Source organism: Dermacentor andersoni, chromosome 1 (assembly GCF_023375885.2).
Source record: "Dermacentor andersoni chromosome 1, qqDerAnde1_hic_scaffold, whole genome shotgun sequence".
Lineage (NCBI taxonomy): Eukaryota > Metazoa > Arthropoda > Arachnida > Ixodida > Ixodidae > Dermacentor > Dermacentor andersoni.
The window spans coordinates 231,927,673-231,945,702 of record NC_092814.1 but is presented as its reverse complement, the minus strand read 5'-3'; the positions used below and the strand labels follow the sequence as shown (position 1 = coordinate 231,945,702).

General features: G+C 46.3%; 1 protein-coding gene across 1 annotated transcript; it reads right to left on the bottom strand.

Moving 5' to 3' along the window:
- Positions 1-1,741: 1,741 nt before the first annotated feature.
- LOC126548509 (ubiquitin-conjugating enzyme E2 Z-like) lies at positions 1,742-17,248 on the bottom strand. The gene is made up of 3 exons (XM_050196727.3): positions 17,146-17,248; positions 2,723-2,949; positions 1,742-2,587 (listed from the first exon to the last, which is right to left on the bottom strand). Exons 1-3 carry the CDS (start codon positions 17,200-17,202, stop codon positions 1,918-1,920), a joined length of 954 nt encoding a protein of 317 aa, XP_050052684.1. The 5' UTR covers positions 17,203-17,248; the 3' UTR covers positions 1,742-1,917.
- Between the last annotated feature and the right edge of the window lie 782 nt (positions 17,249-18,030).

The following is an 18,030-nucleotide window of genomic DNA, read 5'->3' as shown; positions in this document are numbered from 1 at the left end:
TAAACATCCAAGACGACGCCTCTGTACGGAATATGAATTCAAACATACGGAATTCAGCTGCGTCTCCTGCGCTGTTGCACAAGCGCCAACGCGACGGTGAAGTAGCAGCACGTCAATGAATAGATAATTTTCTTTGTTAGGACAGTTAATTCGCCTAGGTGGGGTGGCCGGAATGTGAAAAACAGTACAAACGTTATAAACAGCGCATTTATTATTTTCAGCACTTTATTCTCCTTAGCAATATATGCCCTGCTGCCCGGTATACTATAGCCATCGCACGCATAAATGAGAAATAGAACAGCGCATCCCAAACGCTGGGATTTAGCAGACGACAGGACCTTACCCCAGAGTCGTTGTCGTTGCCTAAAAACATAGCTCATACCCACAGGGGTGATTGGCCACACTGGGTTGATTGAAAAGTGCACCCAACAAAATACCAAAAGGGGGCAAACGCTAAAAACGAAGCATTAGGCAACTAAATGTTGAAAGACATTTTGATAGGGCCTATACATAATTTAGGGAAAGAATAAATAAATATAAAGAGTCCCACGGTCGGTACCCCAGCAGCGAAAGCTTCGTGACGTTTCAATGAACTTGTGTAGAGCAGTAAACATCGACCCATAGCTTATGCCTAATTGACAGGCACCAAAGGACAAAATGTTTCGTGTAGCAAGCGCTAACACCGGCTTACTAGATGGAAATACGAGGAACATTCTGCGGAGGTAGGAGAAGCGGCGGCTAGAAAGAAAGAAATTGCCCATATTTACTGATTCATTACAAAAAGAACAGAGGTTAGTCACGGATAAACCAGATCGATCGATGAAGGTAAATATTTAGGATATACAACGGAAGCTTGTTAAGGTCATCTCGCATTGCCGTGAAAGGCATTTGCTCGTGTTCCACCGGAAATTTAGATGTCGAAAATCATCTGCGGAAAGTAGGGATTCATCACAATTTAGGAAATAAAAGGAGGTTAAATATAGCTCCTGTAATAAGAGCGAAATAAGGAATATTTAAGACTGGGCCATTTAGTGACGACGATGTGAGCGAGTCGGCTCGCATCGTCGGGAGCACGGTGGAAGAAGAGAGAGAGATAGATAGATAGATAGATAGATAGATAGATAGATAGATAGATAGATAGATAGATAGATAGATAGATAGATAGATAGATAGATAGATAGATAGATAGATAGAGAGAGAGAGAGAGAGAGAGAGAGAGAGAGAGAGAGAGAGAGAGAGAGAGAGAGAGACTCCGATATGCGCGTATGGCTACCTTTATGGTCCTCGGGGTGCAGCCACCTAGGCAAGGTGATACAATCTCTTACTTGCCTAGTCCGAGCTTGAAATGTTACCAAGGCTCAATGCTCACAAAATGTTGCGACAAGGCGAATTCGCTGAACGGTTCGCCGGTTCGATTCTGCCGCGTCGCCGATTAGTTCACCGACTGGTCGCACGCAGATCTATTTTACGATCGTAGCATAGAGAAATAAAAAGAAAAAGAAGATTTACGTGGAGCCGGCATATATCGCAACTTGAGGCAAAAATTATGGATTATTGGTTACAAAAAATAAGAAAAAAGAAAACGAGCACATAAGTTGTCTATTCGAATGATATATATGCAGGCAACCTTTATTTAAAAGTTGTCACAGCGCGATGCCTTCAGTTGAGGAGTGAAGGTCGCGGTACGCGGCGTATTGGCAGATGTCCCATCCAGACCTGTCTCACACAAAGAAAAACTCTATGGAATTTTGTACGGCGCTTTTATTTCGGTGCAGGGACATGCATACACGGCCTTATTCTTTGCCGCATACCGCGGGCCTTGCCGCAGCTTGCTGTGAAGCTAACTTCGCCTCCGAAATCCGGCCCCGAGATCTCGCAGACCTAGCCGCAGCCTGCTGGGAAGCGCACGTCGCCGCCTCAGAAGTCTCCGAGATGGGAACATTCTTCGGGCTTCTTGGGATTGGCTTCGGCCGTGTCGGTGATCTCGTGCTCCTGAGCGGCGGCCCGACCACTGGCAGCGGCGACCGCAGCGGCGATGGCAGCGACCGCTCTATTCCTGAGCTCGGCTTCCTTCTTGAGACGGCGCAGACGCATGAGCAGCTCTTCGTACTGGAACACTGCTACCCTCGAAGCAGTGTACGTGTCCCTCATAACGCGGCCCGTAAGGTGTTGCTGGGCCTTCGCTGCTTCTTCGTACCCATTGTACAGCTCGAGGAATGTCTTCAAGATCTGTTCCCTGAAAGCCGGAGGGCAGCGAGCGCTGCCATTGAGGGCGGCTTCAACTTGGTCGCACACGGCGACCCTGATTGTCTCATGCTGAATGAACTGGTTGTAGATGCCAGAGTCGCCCGGTTGCTCTTCAGTTTTGCATCCGTAAAAGTACGGTTCGGCGTCCATCATCGACTGCACGGAGACTAGCAAGTTTGACAGGTAGTCAACGGGGACCCAACCTGGTCCAGGCGCCGTTCCGAGGCTGCTCATGCAGACCTTACCATTCGCGTAGAGGTTCACGTTGAAGCGCACGCGGCCTTCGTCAGTGGTCATAAAGCGCATGCGGGGTGGACTCATGGGGTAGTCCGCTGGGAACCTGATCAGAGAGAGAGATAGAGAGAGAGAATGTGGGAAAGGGTGGTGAGGTAGGCCGATCAGACTTGCTATACGTGCTGGGAGATCGGTAAACGGGGGAACGACAGAGAGATAAAAGGAATCCGAGAGACAGTACCTGATGAGGAACTGGAAGAAGCCGCCCTCGTAGGGCGTTCCAGAGGAGCCCACGATGAGGGCGTGAATCTTAGTCAAGTCGTGCTCTTCACGTGTGATGAACACCCTAGCCGGCGGCTCGGCGTAGAAGTGCGCCACTTCCTTTCTGATCCGGTTGAGGCATTGCAGCGACGGTCGCGCTGACTCCTCCACCAGCGGGTCCCAGGGCCTGCGGCTGGCCAGCGATCCCTGCATCGTTCCGCGAAGAGCAACGGGCGCCTTCTGAGCTCCGAGAACACCGGCCGCGCGCGCGCACCGCCCGACGAACGCGCTCTGCACACTTCGTTCTCGCCGTCGTCTGACTACTCGTAAAATTAAGCTGACATACTGCGAATGCGAGTAGCATTCTTTTTTTTGTTTCACTTGGGTTACCACGCCGCCTAACGTCGTAATGGAGTTAAATATAAACACGCAGGCCCGTTTGATAATAGTGCAACAATGACTTATAAAATGTGTTGTCCATAATCCATCTTTCAACTTCGACTTGATCGCTGTTCAGTTTCACACCTTTGAGAACATTTTCTCGAATTTTCTTCTTACTTTCATTTCACTATAGTAAAACTCAGTGATTTAACACACGTTTTATATATTTTCATATTTTTTTCCCGCTGCATAAGAGCTCGCTGCGAATCGTGTGCGTGCGGCAGCCCCCGCACGATAACGTTATTTTCAGTATTAACGTTTTTTTTTTTACTTTATCTTTTCAGAGCACATAAGCAACCTACAAAGTGCAAATTTTTGGTACACGTCAGCATAAAGTGGCCCTCATTTTTTTTTTCAAAATGCGACATCTCTGCTGTTTTTTATTTACTTTTGTCTTTTGTATACCAAAGACTGAATGCTTGTAGAGGGCGTAGACCCTTGGTCAGAGCCTCCTGATGGCTTCTTGTCGACGTTCTCAAAAATCTACATGATGTGACGAAGGTTTTACATGGTTTTATAACGGCGGTGGAAACCATGTTTAAAGGGTAAACTTTAGACACTACCTAGGTTAATGAGCCCAACACGCATTTAAAGCGCCTTCACACCGGGAGTCGCAACCGCTTTGCAGCTACAGTCAAACGCCTTTATAACGAAGCGCTTGGGACCTCCAAAATCCTTCGCTATACGGGTCAGTTCGCTGCAAAGATCGCGCACCTTACCGCTCGCAACAGAGCAGGCTAAGCACGCTAAGAAAAATCAAAGCTTTATAACATGAACTCAAGAGATACTCTGAATTAGGTGGCCAATTTTCTTCTGCACACTTCATGCAACGAAGTGTTCGACTGCACCTGACGCTATGGCATCGAGGTTTGCGGCACAGTCGGCGGCGAAATGTGAGAGTGATGCAAGCTACAGATGCAGAGTTTCGAACGTCGCTATTACCTGCTTCGTCAAAATTATTGGTTAATATGCAGGCTCCGCTGCCTTCGTCGACCTTCGCCTTCATTCCGCCCTTGATGGACTCGGCGATGTCGTCAGTTTCGAGCAGATCATCACGCAGGTTGAATCTATAAGGGAAAGGGGGGCGGGGGGGGGGGGGTGCTATAGTTTATTGCTACTGCGGTGTCCGGACTTTCCCGCATGGCCTGGCGAATCAATCAGCAAGGCGTACGAGCAGGGCGTACGAGCAGGCCATGGGAATACGCGCTTTATTCTTACTTGGATGTGGCAGTGCGAGTGAAGGCGCATACCACTCCTGTTTTTTTTTCTTCTGCAGGGACTGCGCATCCACAGCTGACGCTGTCGCTGCCATTATTTACAAGTACAAAACACTTGTAACTTACAAGCTCGCTGTCAAAGCATGTGACGAGAGCTCGATCGAGTGTAACACAAGTGAAAGGCAGCGAGAGGTAAGCATAAGTGCAACATGACACCCGGACTCGGGTGCGGCCCGTCGATCCACATGGTAAATAAAATAAAAAAATCACCTACTCCCAGTGAATGACACATATCTTTCGTTGTCTCTGATGCTCCTGAATCACGAAGACATAAACTCGTTCCGTGTGAAAGCAGGCGCGAACGCGTGAACGACGCCAATCTCGAGACATCTCGAGCTGGGGACTGGCAGGCCGCGATGTGAACGTCGCCGCGAGTTGCTTCTTGGTCGCTCGCTAGTCGTGGTCGGTCACGCGGCTTTTCTCAACCACCGGTGTGAACGCGGCCTTAAAGAATGCGCAAGAAATAGGAAAATGACAGAAGTGGACTTGAGAGGCAAGAAGTCCGCGCTTAGCGCGCGTCTAGCGTGCGGATGAACAGCACGTGCGTTCTCCGAGGGCGTACGCCGCCAGCTCCTGGAGCAGCTGAAAAAAAAAAAAAAAAGAATTATGGGGTTTTAGGTGCCAAGGCCACGATCTGATTATGAGGCACGCCGTAGCGGGGACTCCGGATCAATTTTGACCACCTGGGGTCCTTTAACGCTATATCCATATTCGAAAACACAATCAGCTTGCTACATTTAACCTGCGGGCGAGGGTGGAGGTCCGAATAAAGTATAATAATCAGCCGCGCCCAAAGACTAGTGCACCCTACGGCATGAAAGCGTTGCATTATAAAATGCTGGAACTATTTAATCTTAACCCTCGTTTTTTCGTGTATTCTACGTGCATATTACGGGATTCGTAGTTTGTTTCTCCGGTGTCCTCGGTGAGCTAAACAAGACATGTTGTTTATATCTGGGGGAAATTAGGGGAATCGTAGGGCCACTATGCAAGCAATGTTCCAAACAGGTGGTTTAAATGCGAATTTTTCAGTAGAATACGTATGCAAGTGGTCCATAGCGTTATCTGTTTTACGAGCGGTGTAAGATTTACACGGGCGCGCTGGCATAATTACAACTACAACTGAGGTCAAATTTTGCGAACATACGCAAAGTTTATGTGCGATTGTAAATATGTGTTGATGAAATAGAGCGTGAAAAATTGTAAGCAAGTGTTCGAAAGTATTACGCTTCTGCTATTAGCTAGGTTTCCCTATATATGTCCCAAGAGAACTCTGCGTTTCAGGTATTCTATAGTTTGAAGGAACAGGCAGCATATTTAAGTGGAATGTGTCGCGCACTTTTAATGTTTCTGGCATATTTAGAAGCGTTACGAACAATGATTGAACCCTCATCTTCTTTCTTCATACTTTTTCGTGCGTGATATATTAGTTTCGTCTGGCGTCCTTACTGAATTAAAGGAGGCAGCTTCGTTACCTTTGGCGACGGTAAAGGCAAGTTATTGGGTGACCTGTAGGTGAAGTTCAAAATAAATAGGCAATTGGAGCTTTTGCAATAAATTGCATATGCTAGCACTCCAGAGTGTTTGAGTGTGTCTAACGAGCGGGGAAGAATGGAGCCGCTACCCTGGCAGAACTATAAAAGCCCCCAAGAACGAATTTAGCGGAAATTGGTGGTACACTATGGAAACTCTGTGCGCGAAGTTAAATGCGGTTGGATCAAACACAGCCCCTGTAAAAAATTCTTATTCAAGCGTTAGAGCATGTGATATGGCCGCTTTCAGCTATGCTTCCCCGTGTGCCAACATAGCTACAGTTTACAACAGGTTTATATTTCTGTGGAAAGGGGGGTGGACATGGTAACTGAAATGTGCGACAAAATTTTTTACGTTCCCAGTCCAGTTAGAAGCGTTGCAAATAATTACTGAGCCGCCATTCTTCTTTCCCTATTTTCAAGCGTCATAACATGTTCTTAGTTTCAGCGATGTCCTCGGTGGAGACATTTGGTGTATATTTTATTGTTTACAACAGGACAATTTGTTTATATTTGGTGAAAATAAAGGGAGCGTTATGGGCAATATGTAGGTAATATGTAGACAGGGGACTAATTATGACACTTGTAAATTACGCCTGCAAGCGATCCGCAGCTTTATGAATATGTTTTGCGAACAAAATTTATCCCATTGCCCTGGATCGAAGAACTGTGAATTCAACAGATACCAAATCTAGCGCAAATTGAATGAGGAGAGGCGAGTGCAGGGAGGGAGGACACCAAGGTAAATGTTATGATGAAGTAACATGTGTGTTGATGAATTACTGGCTTTTTAAAAATTCCCAACAAGTGCTCCAAATCATTACGTACAGGCAAGTTTTCAAACGGAACAGTCAGATACAGGTTCTTTTTTAGCTGCACCAAATTTTTTCAAAGTTACCTATGGCAGATAGCACAATTCTAGCCCTTGATCTAAATTACTCGATGAGGCGGCCATTACTTCTATGAGGAATCAAAATGTTAAATTGAATAATTAACTCGCAGGGAGAGGCCTTCGTCCTGCTGTGGGCATAAAATAGGCTGATGATGATGATGAATAACTAACGTAATTACGCTATTCAACTTTTTCATTAATTACTTTACGCCACAGATTTCAATCTACCAATTATAGACGCTGAGTTCGCACGGCGCATCCACTTGGAACGAATTCTCTGGACAGCACCATTTCCGAGATATTAATTTTCAGTTACTTTTCCAAGAAACGCTATTTTATGCATTGAAGCGCAAAAGTAACTGGAACGCCAACGCGTTGCGAGAGACGCTTTGAAAATTAATCTCGGAAATAATGCTGTCCACGGAATTCGTTCCAAGTGGATACGCAGTGGGAACTCAGTGGCTGTAATTCGTAGATCGAAACACGCGGCGTAAAGTAATTAATGAAATAACTTAATTAGCACAATTACCTTAATTATTCAATTGAATATTTTGATTTCTCGTAGACGTAATGGCCGCCTCATCGAATAATTTAGATAAAGGGTTAGAATTGTGCTATCTGCCATAGGCAATCTTTAAAAGATTTGGTGCAGCTAAAAAAAACAGCCTCTATATACGGGCAACGCTTTAAATTATGCGATATACTTAGAAGAAGCTGAAAAATTTATTACAACTGTTCGAAAGAAGCAGCTTCGATGGAAACCGGGTTGTAATTCTCCCATGTCACACGTATCTGTTGTCTTCTTTACAGCGATGATACTAGCCTCTGGTTGGTCGGATTTTTTCGTGTCGTCGTCCGTGGGCAAAAATGTGGACCGATCCCGGAGGTAGTGCAGCAACACCGGGTGACCGTCGGCGGAGGTGAAGCAGGCTTCAAGCACTCGGCAAAGTGAAGCGAAAAGTGCATACATTTTTTGGAATACCGCATACAACATACGGAACAGCATTCGTTTTTTAACAAGCAAAAAAGAAGCATCCGAACCACATAATTGATGATAAGGCGCTCCTGATAACAACGCGAAGCACGTAGCGCTCGCCGAATACGTTTCACGGTAAGGATTACTGCAGCACAAGCGGCCGCGGCGGCGGCAGCTCGCGACGTAAGGAGTGACGTCACTAGCCTTTTTTTTTTGTATGTAAAAGAACCAGCCTAGCAATTGGTTTCATTGTTGCTGCAACACCGCTACGGGTAGTCCTCGCATAGCTAGGACTTCCGACGAGCACGGTCAATACGAGGAGCGGCACAGGGAAATAGAAGAGGCAATACGATCAGCGGTGGCGTGCTCTCAAAATTATTACCACTGCTACCAGTACTAGCTACTATTACTCTGAAGCAATAAAGCCCTGCATAGAGGTTGTAGTGGTGGTTTCCAACAGCTTCGCTGGACGTCCACTTTCGCAGGGCCGGGATGGCGAGTCATTCTTTTTTTTTTGTGTGTGTGAATATTGCAAGTAATTTCTGCTGATTGTATAATCTCGGTAGCACAATTACCTGAACTAGCGATATATTTACGCTGTAGACTTAAACACCAAGTAGTACTATTTGTTTAATGATTAAAATTGTTTTTAGCAAATGTGAATTTTTTATGTGCGCTGTACAGCTGCAACTGGGCAGGATTCGGGATCTATGTGCGGCACTCATTGTCTTTTGTCCCTGTATCACCTTGGGATTTTATATAGTTGCAAGAAACAAATGCAAATTCAAATAATTTTGCGGGACCCCATGGTTCACCGCGTGTGATTGATAAATAGGTTAACTATAACCGAGAGAAGCATTTTCAGGCTGTTTCACTTATTGTAATTCGATATATATATATATATATATATATATATATATATATATATATATATATATATATATATATATATATATATATATATATATATATATATATATATATATAACACGCGGTGAGCGTGGTGCAGTTTTCACCGTCATCGCAAGGTATAAATTCGCCCGCGCGACGCGGGCGATGACGGTGCAAACTGCACCACGCGCACCGCCGTTCGCGCCGACAGCACTTGTGGTTTCGGCGATCTGTGCGACAAGACTCGGCGTAAACTGCAATATTTTAGCTTCATTTTTACTTTTTATTTTCTCCCTTTCGAATGTAAGAACCAGAACAGAAGCGAAATGATCTCACTAGAGGGGAATCGCGCAGTGCGGCCAAACCGGATGTGCGCGCCTGTCAATGGTGATGAGTGGACGGCGCGCACTATATCTTCATTTATGTTTGGGCCACGCGCTCCGCTGTTCAAGTTTCATTTGACGCTGATAGTACTTATGGCCAGTATTTTTTTCATCGCGTAGTATTACTTAAGCACTTTTAATTAGCGAACTTTTTAATTATTGCTTGAATCGCAAACATATCAATTGCAAAGTTCTTGGGCACCTCAAATAACCTCCGAATCAAGCATTTGTTTTGTGCTCAGCTTTGCCTCGTTGGTTTTTCCGAGGAAAAACAAAAGCGCGCGAGACATCCAAAATACGAAATAGATACGCGCTCGCGCGCCGCTACTCAAGCGCTGCCAAGCGCTCCCAAGCGAATAGCCACGGATACACGGCTTTATTAGCGGCGGCAGCTCGATGCAGGGCTTCACGCTATGTGATGGTCGCGGCATCAAGAGGACACGCCGCTGACGCATTGATAAGCGCAGCGGAGCCTTGTACGATGCGGCGATAAGAGAAAGCAGCCGTATATCTTTCAATGGTTGCTTGTAGGCGCTTGAGTAGAGGCGTGCGAGTGCGCATCTATGTCGTATTTCGTGCATTTCGCGGGCTTTTGTTCTTTATTGGAAAAAACAACCAGGACCACTTCAGCACGAAATAAATGCTCGATTCGGAGGTTATTTAAGGTGCCCTGGAACTTTGCAACTGATATGCTTGCGATTCAAGCAACAACAAAAGAGTTCACTAATTAATAGTAATTAAGTAATATTTCGTGATGAAAAAGATACTGGCCGTAAGTGTATATACATACATACATATATATATATATATATATATATATATATATATCAGAGAGAGAGATCAGATCGTCTCTCCCTTTTCTCTAGAAATAGTTGGTACGCCACTGGTACTGGACTACGTGTTCTTTCGCAGAACTGTCATCCGCTGCTGTGCCTCATCGCCCAAAAAGCAGGCTGAGTTTGAAGTATACACAAATGGGCATAAATCCAAACAGTTGCCTTAGAGAGGCGAAAGCTATAACCTGCCCCAAATGCGGGCACACACCGTCGCCAAACCCATGCCTATAAGCTGTTCGGCGCCTGCGAGAGACTCTGCCATAATTGTAGAGAAGAGCGCTCAGCAACGGTACAGCAAGATATTCAAGACTGAGGCAGGGTTAGTACCGAACATTTGACTAAAAATTCAAGGATTTTAAGGATGCCGAAGGCCAAAATTCAAGGAAGCGAAAACAAACCTTATACGTAGACATATACTAAAAAACAGCGAAACGGCCTTCTTCTTAGCTGCAAGAAATTGCAGCTAAGCAGCTGCTGAGTTGGACACACGCTTCAAGCTCTTGAGGTCACATTTATTAGTTTACCTTCTCATTGCAATGACGTCACTCGCCTTCCAGCATGATTTTAGTAGCGTCAGAATTCAGCCAAAGGTCGTCGTGTTAAAGCATGCCTCGAACTTACTTTCTGCCAGACAGTTCTGGAGCCTACAGCTCTAAAGTGCTATAAACGCTGCGGCGTGAACCAACTAGCAAGACAACGCAATGGCGGCGCGGCTTGGTAGCTTGATGCGGCTTTGCCTAGTTTCACGATGGAAACAGTGATTTAAACAAGCCTGTCGTTCATGGCTGTGAACACACCACATTGCAACTGCATAGCTACACTCGCGAAAGAAAGGGATGGTTTCCCGGCAGTGTCCATGGCATAGCCCCTATGCAGAGTTTGTCACTAAGAATGTTGAAAAGTCGTCCGCAACCCCAGTTTTCAAGGAATTCGAGGAGCACGTTTATATTCAAGGATTTTTAATCATTTCTTTTATTAAAATTGAAGGTTTTTCATGGATGAGACAAGAATATAAGCGGACGAGCATAAGAGACGACTCGCAAAGCTGGCAACGTCTCTTCAACATCAAAAACGAAAGCGAACGGAAAACTAACGTTAAACAAGTCTGCTCAGTTTCTTCGCTGAAATCACATGCACATGGGAAAGTGCAAATACAAGGACGTGCATACTACGCTTAATATCTTCAAAAAGTGATTTTGCGCTTACCGCTGCACTGTTCTTGTTCAATTTCGCAGAGAGGTCGCATTTCGGGGTCTACGTCGTTCAATGCAACACTTGGCACAGTTACTTGCCTAATTTTTAAGGAAAAAAAAAAGAACAACGTTGCCTTCACTTATGGGGATGCAAGCTGGTGCCGAGACGGTGCTAGCATAAATTTGTGCCATTGCCAGCTGAGAGCTGCAGAAAGCAGCCGTTCAGAGAGCGTTTACGCATGTTCCAGACAAGAGTTTCCTATAATTACTAGAGGGAACTGTCGCGCTGCGATTGTTCAGCCACCATGGGAATGATGGATAGCACATGGATTTGTCTGATCTTCGTGCCTGTGGATTAAGACGTTCTTGTGGCTTCGTTTATTACGCTTTATCTAGCCTATCTAGGCTAAATTTCAAAGCAGTTTATACTTTCTTTTTTTAATGCAGAGGGTAATCAGACTCTGCAAGCACGCATAATCACTGCTAATTACAGTGCTCCCGCTTGTCTCTGCGTCCGTGGCATAAGGGTTTCTATACCGGGCTTTCGTGCTAGAGGTCCTGTGTTCGAATTCTGTCATCGAACAGTTTTACTAATGTTTATTGAATTATTTATAACGCAGTACTTTCTTTAAAATGATCATTCTGCAAAGTCACGAAGCCATTTAAAGCCAGAAGGACGAAGTTAAGGCAAATTCATGTTTTACCCATCATTTCCATGTCGACTGAACTGCCCTGACTAAAGGGAAATCTGGCGCTGCGATCGTTCGACTATCATGGGAATGATATTAAGTACAGGCTGCAAATTGCTATTCTGTTGATTGACGAACTAGTCTAGAGGTATCTTTAGGAGTTTTGGTTTCGCTCCAAGCGCACTTGCTATAACCCGCAGTGGGGCAGTGCCGCGCAAAGCCGTCTGCCTTGGTTCTGTTGCTCGAAGTGGCAATAGTGCGCTGGGCTAGCGGCTGGGCAGATGTTTGTGTCGCGGTGTGGTGACGAAACCCTGACGAGAAAGCGACGGCGTCGTAAACTTTGAGAGAACCTGTTTTGACCTTGGTTTGTTAAGTGTGTTAGGTTGGCGCCTGCTTTATCAAACTTCAGAAGAGCAAAATGAAAGTACTACTGATACAAGCACAAAACCATGTACATGTTCTATACATAGAACTTTTAAAGCACGTAGAAAACGTGGCGTGCCTAGTAATAAGCTTAAGTGGGGTTTTCATTAAAATGCGTCCCGATTCTGCATCTGATGACGCTTTCTTGCGGGATGACTAATCGGGCCGACGTTTACCGGTCCACCGGTTATATGCCCTATGCATTACATGGTTTGCCCAGCTAGATTATTTTCTCTTAATGCCCAATATAATATCAGCTTTCCCCGTTTGCTCTCTGATCCACACTTCTCTCTTCCTGTCTCTTACCGCTGCACGTAACATCTTTCGTTCAGTCGCTCTTAGCGTGGTCAGTATGAAGATGCAACTTACTGCTTTGGTACAGCTGTTTGGCTTCTTGTACGTGCTTATATTTGCAGTGCGAGCCCTAAAGCTGTAAAGTTTAGCTGCACACATGTGCTGGGTTTTTAATAACCTGCCAGTAACTTTTTTCTACTAGCGATGCAGAGTGCACTGGGAAGACCGCCGAGTGCTTGCATAACGCATCTTGTTTACTACATAGACAGTTGTACCTCTAGTGGCTTGACAATCAGATTGAGGGCTTCATTTCGCATTGCTCGTTTATGTGCTCATTGAAACGTGTGTTTCATGACATTTGAGAACACAACTTACTTGTGTTAGGAAAGGTTACTGCTTCCTGGCTGTAGTCTGCTGTCGCAAAACGGGTAAGCGTAAAGCCATGACAGCTGCTGGCGCGCGCTTCAGAAGAAGCGGTACAACACAACATATAATTAAGCATACTCGTAGGAGGCCACAAGCATCCCAGCTAGCACTGCAGCAGATGTGTTTAGAAATACTTGAATACGTTCAGCAATTGTGACAGCCGATGCAGGCTTTCGAAAGAGCGACAGAGTTCGCCCGTGCCTGCAGTCTATACGTAAAAAGATGCGTTCGCAGCGAGCAGGAGTCGTAGCAGACATTTGTAGCATTCCTCTAAAAGCCGCTAACACTTTTTCTCAATGCAATATGTTTATTTCCATAAATACTTGATGAGTATTTTTATATAAGTACGTGCACTGTTGTTGTTGCTGTTGTAAAAATAAATAAATAGTTATTCACTGGCGCTAAATCAGGAACAGAATTGCAGAACAATGCATAACCCTGGTCAATGCCTCCTTTACTAGATGCCTGCCGCGTCGCTAGTCTTCCCATTGGAGCGGAGGTTCCCGTAGTTCAGGGTAGTCGCGAAGAGACGGCGCTCGCAGCCGACCCACTTCCTGTTGCGGAGGAAGTGACGATTACTAGGCTGGCACGCGCTCGACCAATGGCTTGACGAGAGACCGCGAGTCCAGCCTCCGGGATCGCAAAAGACGCCGTTGAAATCTCGGAGGCAGGGCTGCGTGATTTAGGTTTGCAGCGGCCACCGCAGCTAGCGCTCGCAGCCGACCCGGGTTAAAGCCCCTTATCAAGGGACTTTAACCCGGGTGGTGAAGAGTAAAGAGAGGGGCAGGAACCAGCTTCTCGGCTCACGCGGCAGGCATCTAGTAAAGGAGGCATTGCCCTGGTGTGCCCTGGTGGTGAACCGTGCTTCAGTCTTAAAGTCATGCAAAAGTTATGTAATGTATTGTGCATTATATAAGATACTGCAGAAAAAAGATTTTACGCGAAAATATTTTAGTATAGCTTCGTTTACTGCGCCGCAAGCAAACGCTACTAGTCTAAAGTCGAAGTCAGTCCGAAGCCCGTGTATCCCATCATTCCCATGTAGGTTGAGGCAACGCTCAGGGGCGCCCCCGTAGACACTAGCGCCACATTTCCCTCTATGGTACTTATTTAGAAACTCTATGGTGTGTGTGCGAACGCTGAGAAACGCGCTATGAATGAGGCGAGTAAAGCAGCCGAGCTCCTCTCTTGCGCTTCGCTCTGGGCACACTGCGCCATCTAGCGGCGCCGCGGCAAAGTCCACGCGTTGTCTGCGAGATGCGTGGCAAATCGGTGTGCGCGAACGTTGAGAAACGCGCCATGAATGAGGCGTGTAAAACAGCCGGACTCCTCTCTTGCGCTTCGCTCTGAACACACTGCGCCATGTAGCGGCACCGCCGCTACGTCCATGCGTGACCTGCAAGATATGTGGCGCGACGGTGTGTGCGAACGCTGAGAAACGCGCTATGAATGAGGCGTGTAATGCAGCCGCGCTCCTCTCTTGCGCTTCGCTCTGGACACACTACGCCATCTAGCGGCGCCTCCGGAAAGTCCACGCTTGGCCTGCGAGATGCGTGGCGAGTCGGTGGTGCGAACGCCGAGAAACGCGTCATGAATAAGGCATGTAAAGGAGCCAGTCTTCTCTCTCGCGCTTCCATCAGTACACGCTCCGCCACCTAGCGGCGCCGCCGCGAATTCCATGCGTGGTCGCCGAGGTGTGGGGATGCGCCGTTGTGTCCTAACGCTGAGAAACGCGTGATGTATGAGGCATGTAATGTAGCCGGGCTCGCGCTTCCCTCTGGATACGTTACGCCATCTAGCACCGCCGCCGCAAGTCTACGCGTGGTCTCCAAGATGCATGACGCGCTGGTGTGTGCGAACGCTGAGACGTCAGTCGCACCAAAAAAAAACGCGTCATGCGGTTCAAGCTTGAGGCGTGCACTGCAGCTAGGTTACTCTCTCGCGCTTCTCTCTGGAGACGCTCCGCCATCTAGCGCCGCCGCCGCGCAGTCTCCGAGACATATGGCGCATCGGTGCGTGGGAACGCTCAAAATTATTGCTCCGCTGCACACGCGAATTCATGGTGCAGCGCTAAAGCGTTGCAATTCTGTACTTGAGGAGCCCGTGTGGCGAAGGTTCGATCCCGCCCAGCACCGGAAGAAATTTTAAATATTTTTTTTCTCTAGAAGAGCGGCGTGAAAGTGGTTAGGGCAGAAGTTGTCTGTTCAACAGACAACAGGCCCGACAACATTCTGGCACAAACCAGTGACCCAAACTAGTAGACAACTTGGTTAACTAGGTGAAAGAGGTAAATACAGACATACCGGAAAGCGGCGAAAGTTCTTAAAAATGCTAATCGCATTAAATATTTATATACTGACCGTGGTCAAGCCTCTGAACATTAACTACCATCCACCGTAATCCGGTGGATTCCTAGACACGCCGATATCTACGGAAACGAGCTAATCCATCAAGCGAGCATTGCAGCACCACAGTAGGGAACAACCCGAATCACAAATCAAGCCGAGCCGCTTCTTTAAAGCTAACCGAACGTACAGCCTGTTGAAAAAAAAAAAAAAAAAGCAAGGTCAGTCGGCCGTTGTCGGCAATCGGCAGTTGGAATTTACTTTTCTGAAGATGAGATAAAGTGTAGAATCGCTGAACCCCAACAATACCTGGCAGAAACTGCCCCTTAGATACCAGAAGAACCATTCATCACTGCCCCACTAAGCATCTTTCCAAGCCTTGTACATAGCGGCCATACCGTAAGGCAGTAACGGGCCCTGTAAACTAACTTGTTTTAAGGAATACCCATTCCTCCGCACAATGCTGAAGCCAACAAGCGAGATCACCTTGCAAACAAATAAAAGTTTATTCTTTTATCCCTGCCATAGAATTTGGTCTGTCGTTTCAGCAAGCCACGAGTTGTGACGCGAAGGCTAACAAGTCGTGCCATTTCTAATCAAAATAGCGCGTAAACATCGAAAGATAGTCAATCGATAGCTTCGCAGTAAGGTAGTGAGATGCGCCACTGAGAGGCGTGCGAGTGCTTAGCTGGCGACGTTGCACTGACTGCAGTATAGGATCACCAATTGGACCTTAACCTCCGATTATGCCGTCTCCGGGATCGGCCCAGTGTACTCGGCCAGTTGTCTAAACAATGTGAGGGTAAGAGGCAAAATATTTTGCTTTAAAAAAGAAAGGCTAGTGTTATATAAGGCGTCGCTGCCTACCGCAGCGCCATGAGAAGGCGCGCGCTTGGAGCCGCCCAAGGAGGAGAAAAAAGAGGATGGAATAAACGCAGAGGATGAGTAATGTCTACATTCCTGTCGTACTGAATAATATGCACGATATAACATAATTGGCGACGAGGATTTAACAACCCATGTGCTACCGGCTCGCCCTTCATCTGTGCTGGAGCCGCCCAAGGAGGAGAAAAAAAGAGGATGGAATAAACGCAGAGGATGAGTAATGTCTCCATTCCTGTCGTACTGAATAATATGCACGATATAACTGCTAGCTTTCACGTTTAAAGAGGCTTGTTTACTTCAAAATGCTGTTAATGGCGTAGATTTGCGCGAACTACGCAGTATTTGCATCATTGCTTGGAAGCTGCGCATGCGCATTCCTGCTGCCGTTCCCACCATCCTCGCTCCCCCCATTTCTTTTTCTATTTGCATGCCTAAAAATAACTTGCGGATTTGAAGCGGCCTCGCATGCTTGATATAACTCACGGAAACGCACAAGAAAACAGGGAATTAAAGTGTTCGCTGATATTGTCAGCGTTTACAGTAATGGGCGTGAACTGTGGTGCACGTAAGCCATATTCACCGGTGGTATGTTGAACTGAAACACGTCACAAGGAAAGCTTTGACATCTGAATCGAATCATGTTGGCGTATAATGCCATTTGTAGTCAGATACACGTTAATATATGTATAATGTAATTTAATATGTATATCTACAATATTACACATGCCTATATCTATAATATCAATCGAATGTGTTCGGGAAACTCATTCGGATGTTTCAGTAGCCTACATGTGCTCTCTTTCGAACAGCAGCAGCATACAAACCGAACACTAAGCGACGAGAGCACAACATAAATTATATTCTGTAAACATTTAGGCGCTTGTTTATTTCGTAAAATACAAAAGTAATAAGCAGTTTACCTGGTTAATTACAGACGGCTTCCTTGCATTTTTCTCCAGCGGTGCCATGTCGGCCATATTGCTTGTTGACAATTAATTGGATTTATCCGTGACTCGAGCCTCGTCTCGACTTCATATGGACAGTGATCTTTTATATTTGCCGACCTGTTTCGTGAAGTCGCTCACTGACCGATTCTTCAGCTCCGCGACTAGAGTTCTAAAGCTGCTGAAGAGTGCTGCCAACCCTAGAGAACTTTTTCGATATCTAGAGATTTTAGGTTTTGCTTAGGAAAAGCTTTTTATATCTAGGGAAATGCTGTGAAGGAAAGAAAAACTGTTGTTCTGGAATAACTTGCACTTCAACATCATATAGTCCTGAGCGCAGCGATTTCATTAGTTAAATCTATAGAAACGAGCTTGGCAATGCATTTAAACTATACTTTCCCAGCCTACCTGCATAACAAGCAAGTCTGTTTATACGAAAAGTATATTGCTAAATTGAAGAATTGTACTCTTAAAAGGCTAGAGAAATCTAGGAAATTTTTTGATCTGATTTAGGAGAAAACTGCCTTCGGAGGCTGGTAGTGCTGCTGAACCAATCAGCGGCGCAGGAGCAGGACTGGGAATGCGCTGATGGGGATCGTGCGAGTGGACATGAACGGTAGCAATCGCGAGACATTTCGTCAATTTCGGTGTGGCGACGGGTAGGTCGGCGCTCGCCAGTGTGACCATCGGTCGCTGTGAGTACCTCCTAGGTCGCCAGTCGCGGACTTTTGTCTGTCGCCGGTGTGAATGCTGCCATAGAGCGTCGTAAGACCGAGACAGCCAAGACCTACAATAGTTTCAGACCTGCGCAAACCACACTGCTTTAGCGCGCCTGCTACAGTTTACGCTTCTTGTCACTAG

Excerpts from the sequence above, each read along its gene's own strand:
- LOC126548509 (XM_050196727.3), bottom strand. The coding sequence starts at position 17,202 with ATGGCCGACATGGCACCGCTGGAGAAAAATGCAAGGAAGCCGTCTGTA. Across the intron at positions 2,950-17,145 it reads AGCCGTCTGTAATTAACCAG|GGATCGCTGGCCAGCCGCAG; the intron begins GTAAACTGCTTA and ends GGAACGATGCAG. Across the intron at positions 2,588-2,722 it reads TTCTTCCAGTTCCTCATCAG|GTTCCCAGCGGACTACCCCA; the intron begins GTACTGTCTCTC and ends CTCTCTGATCAG.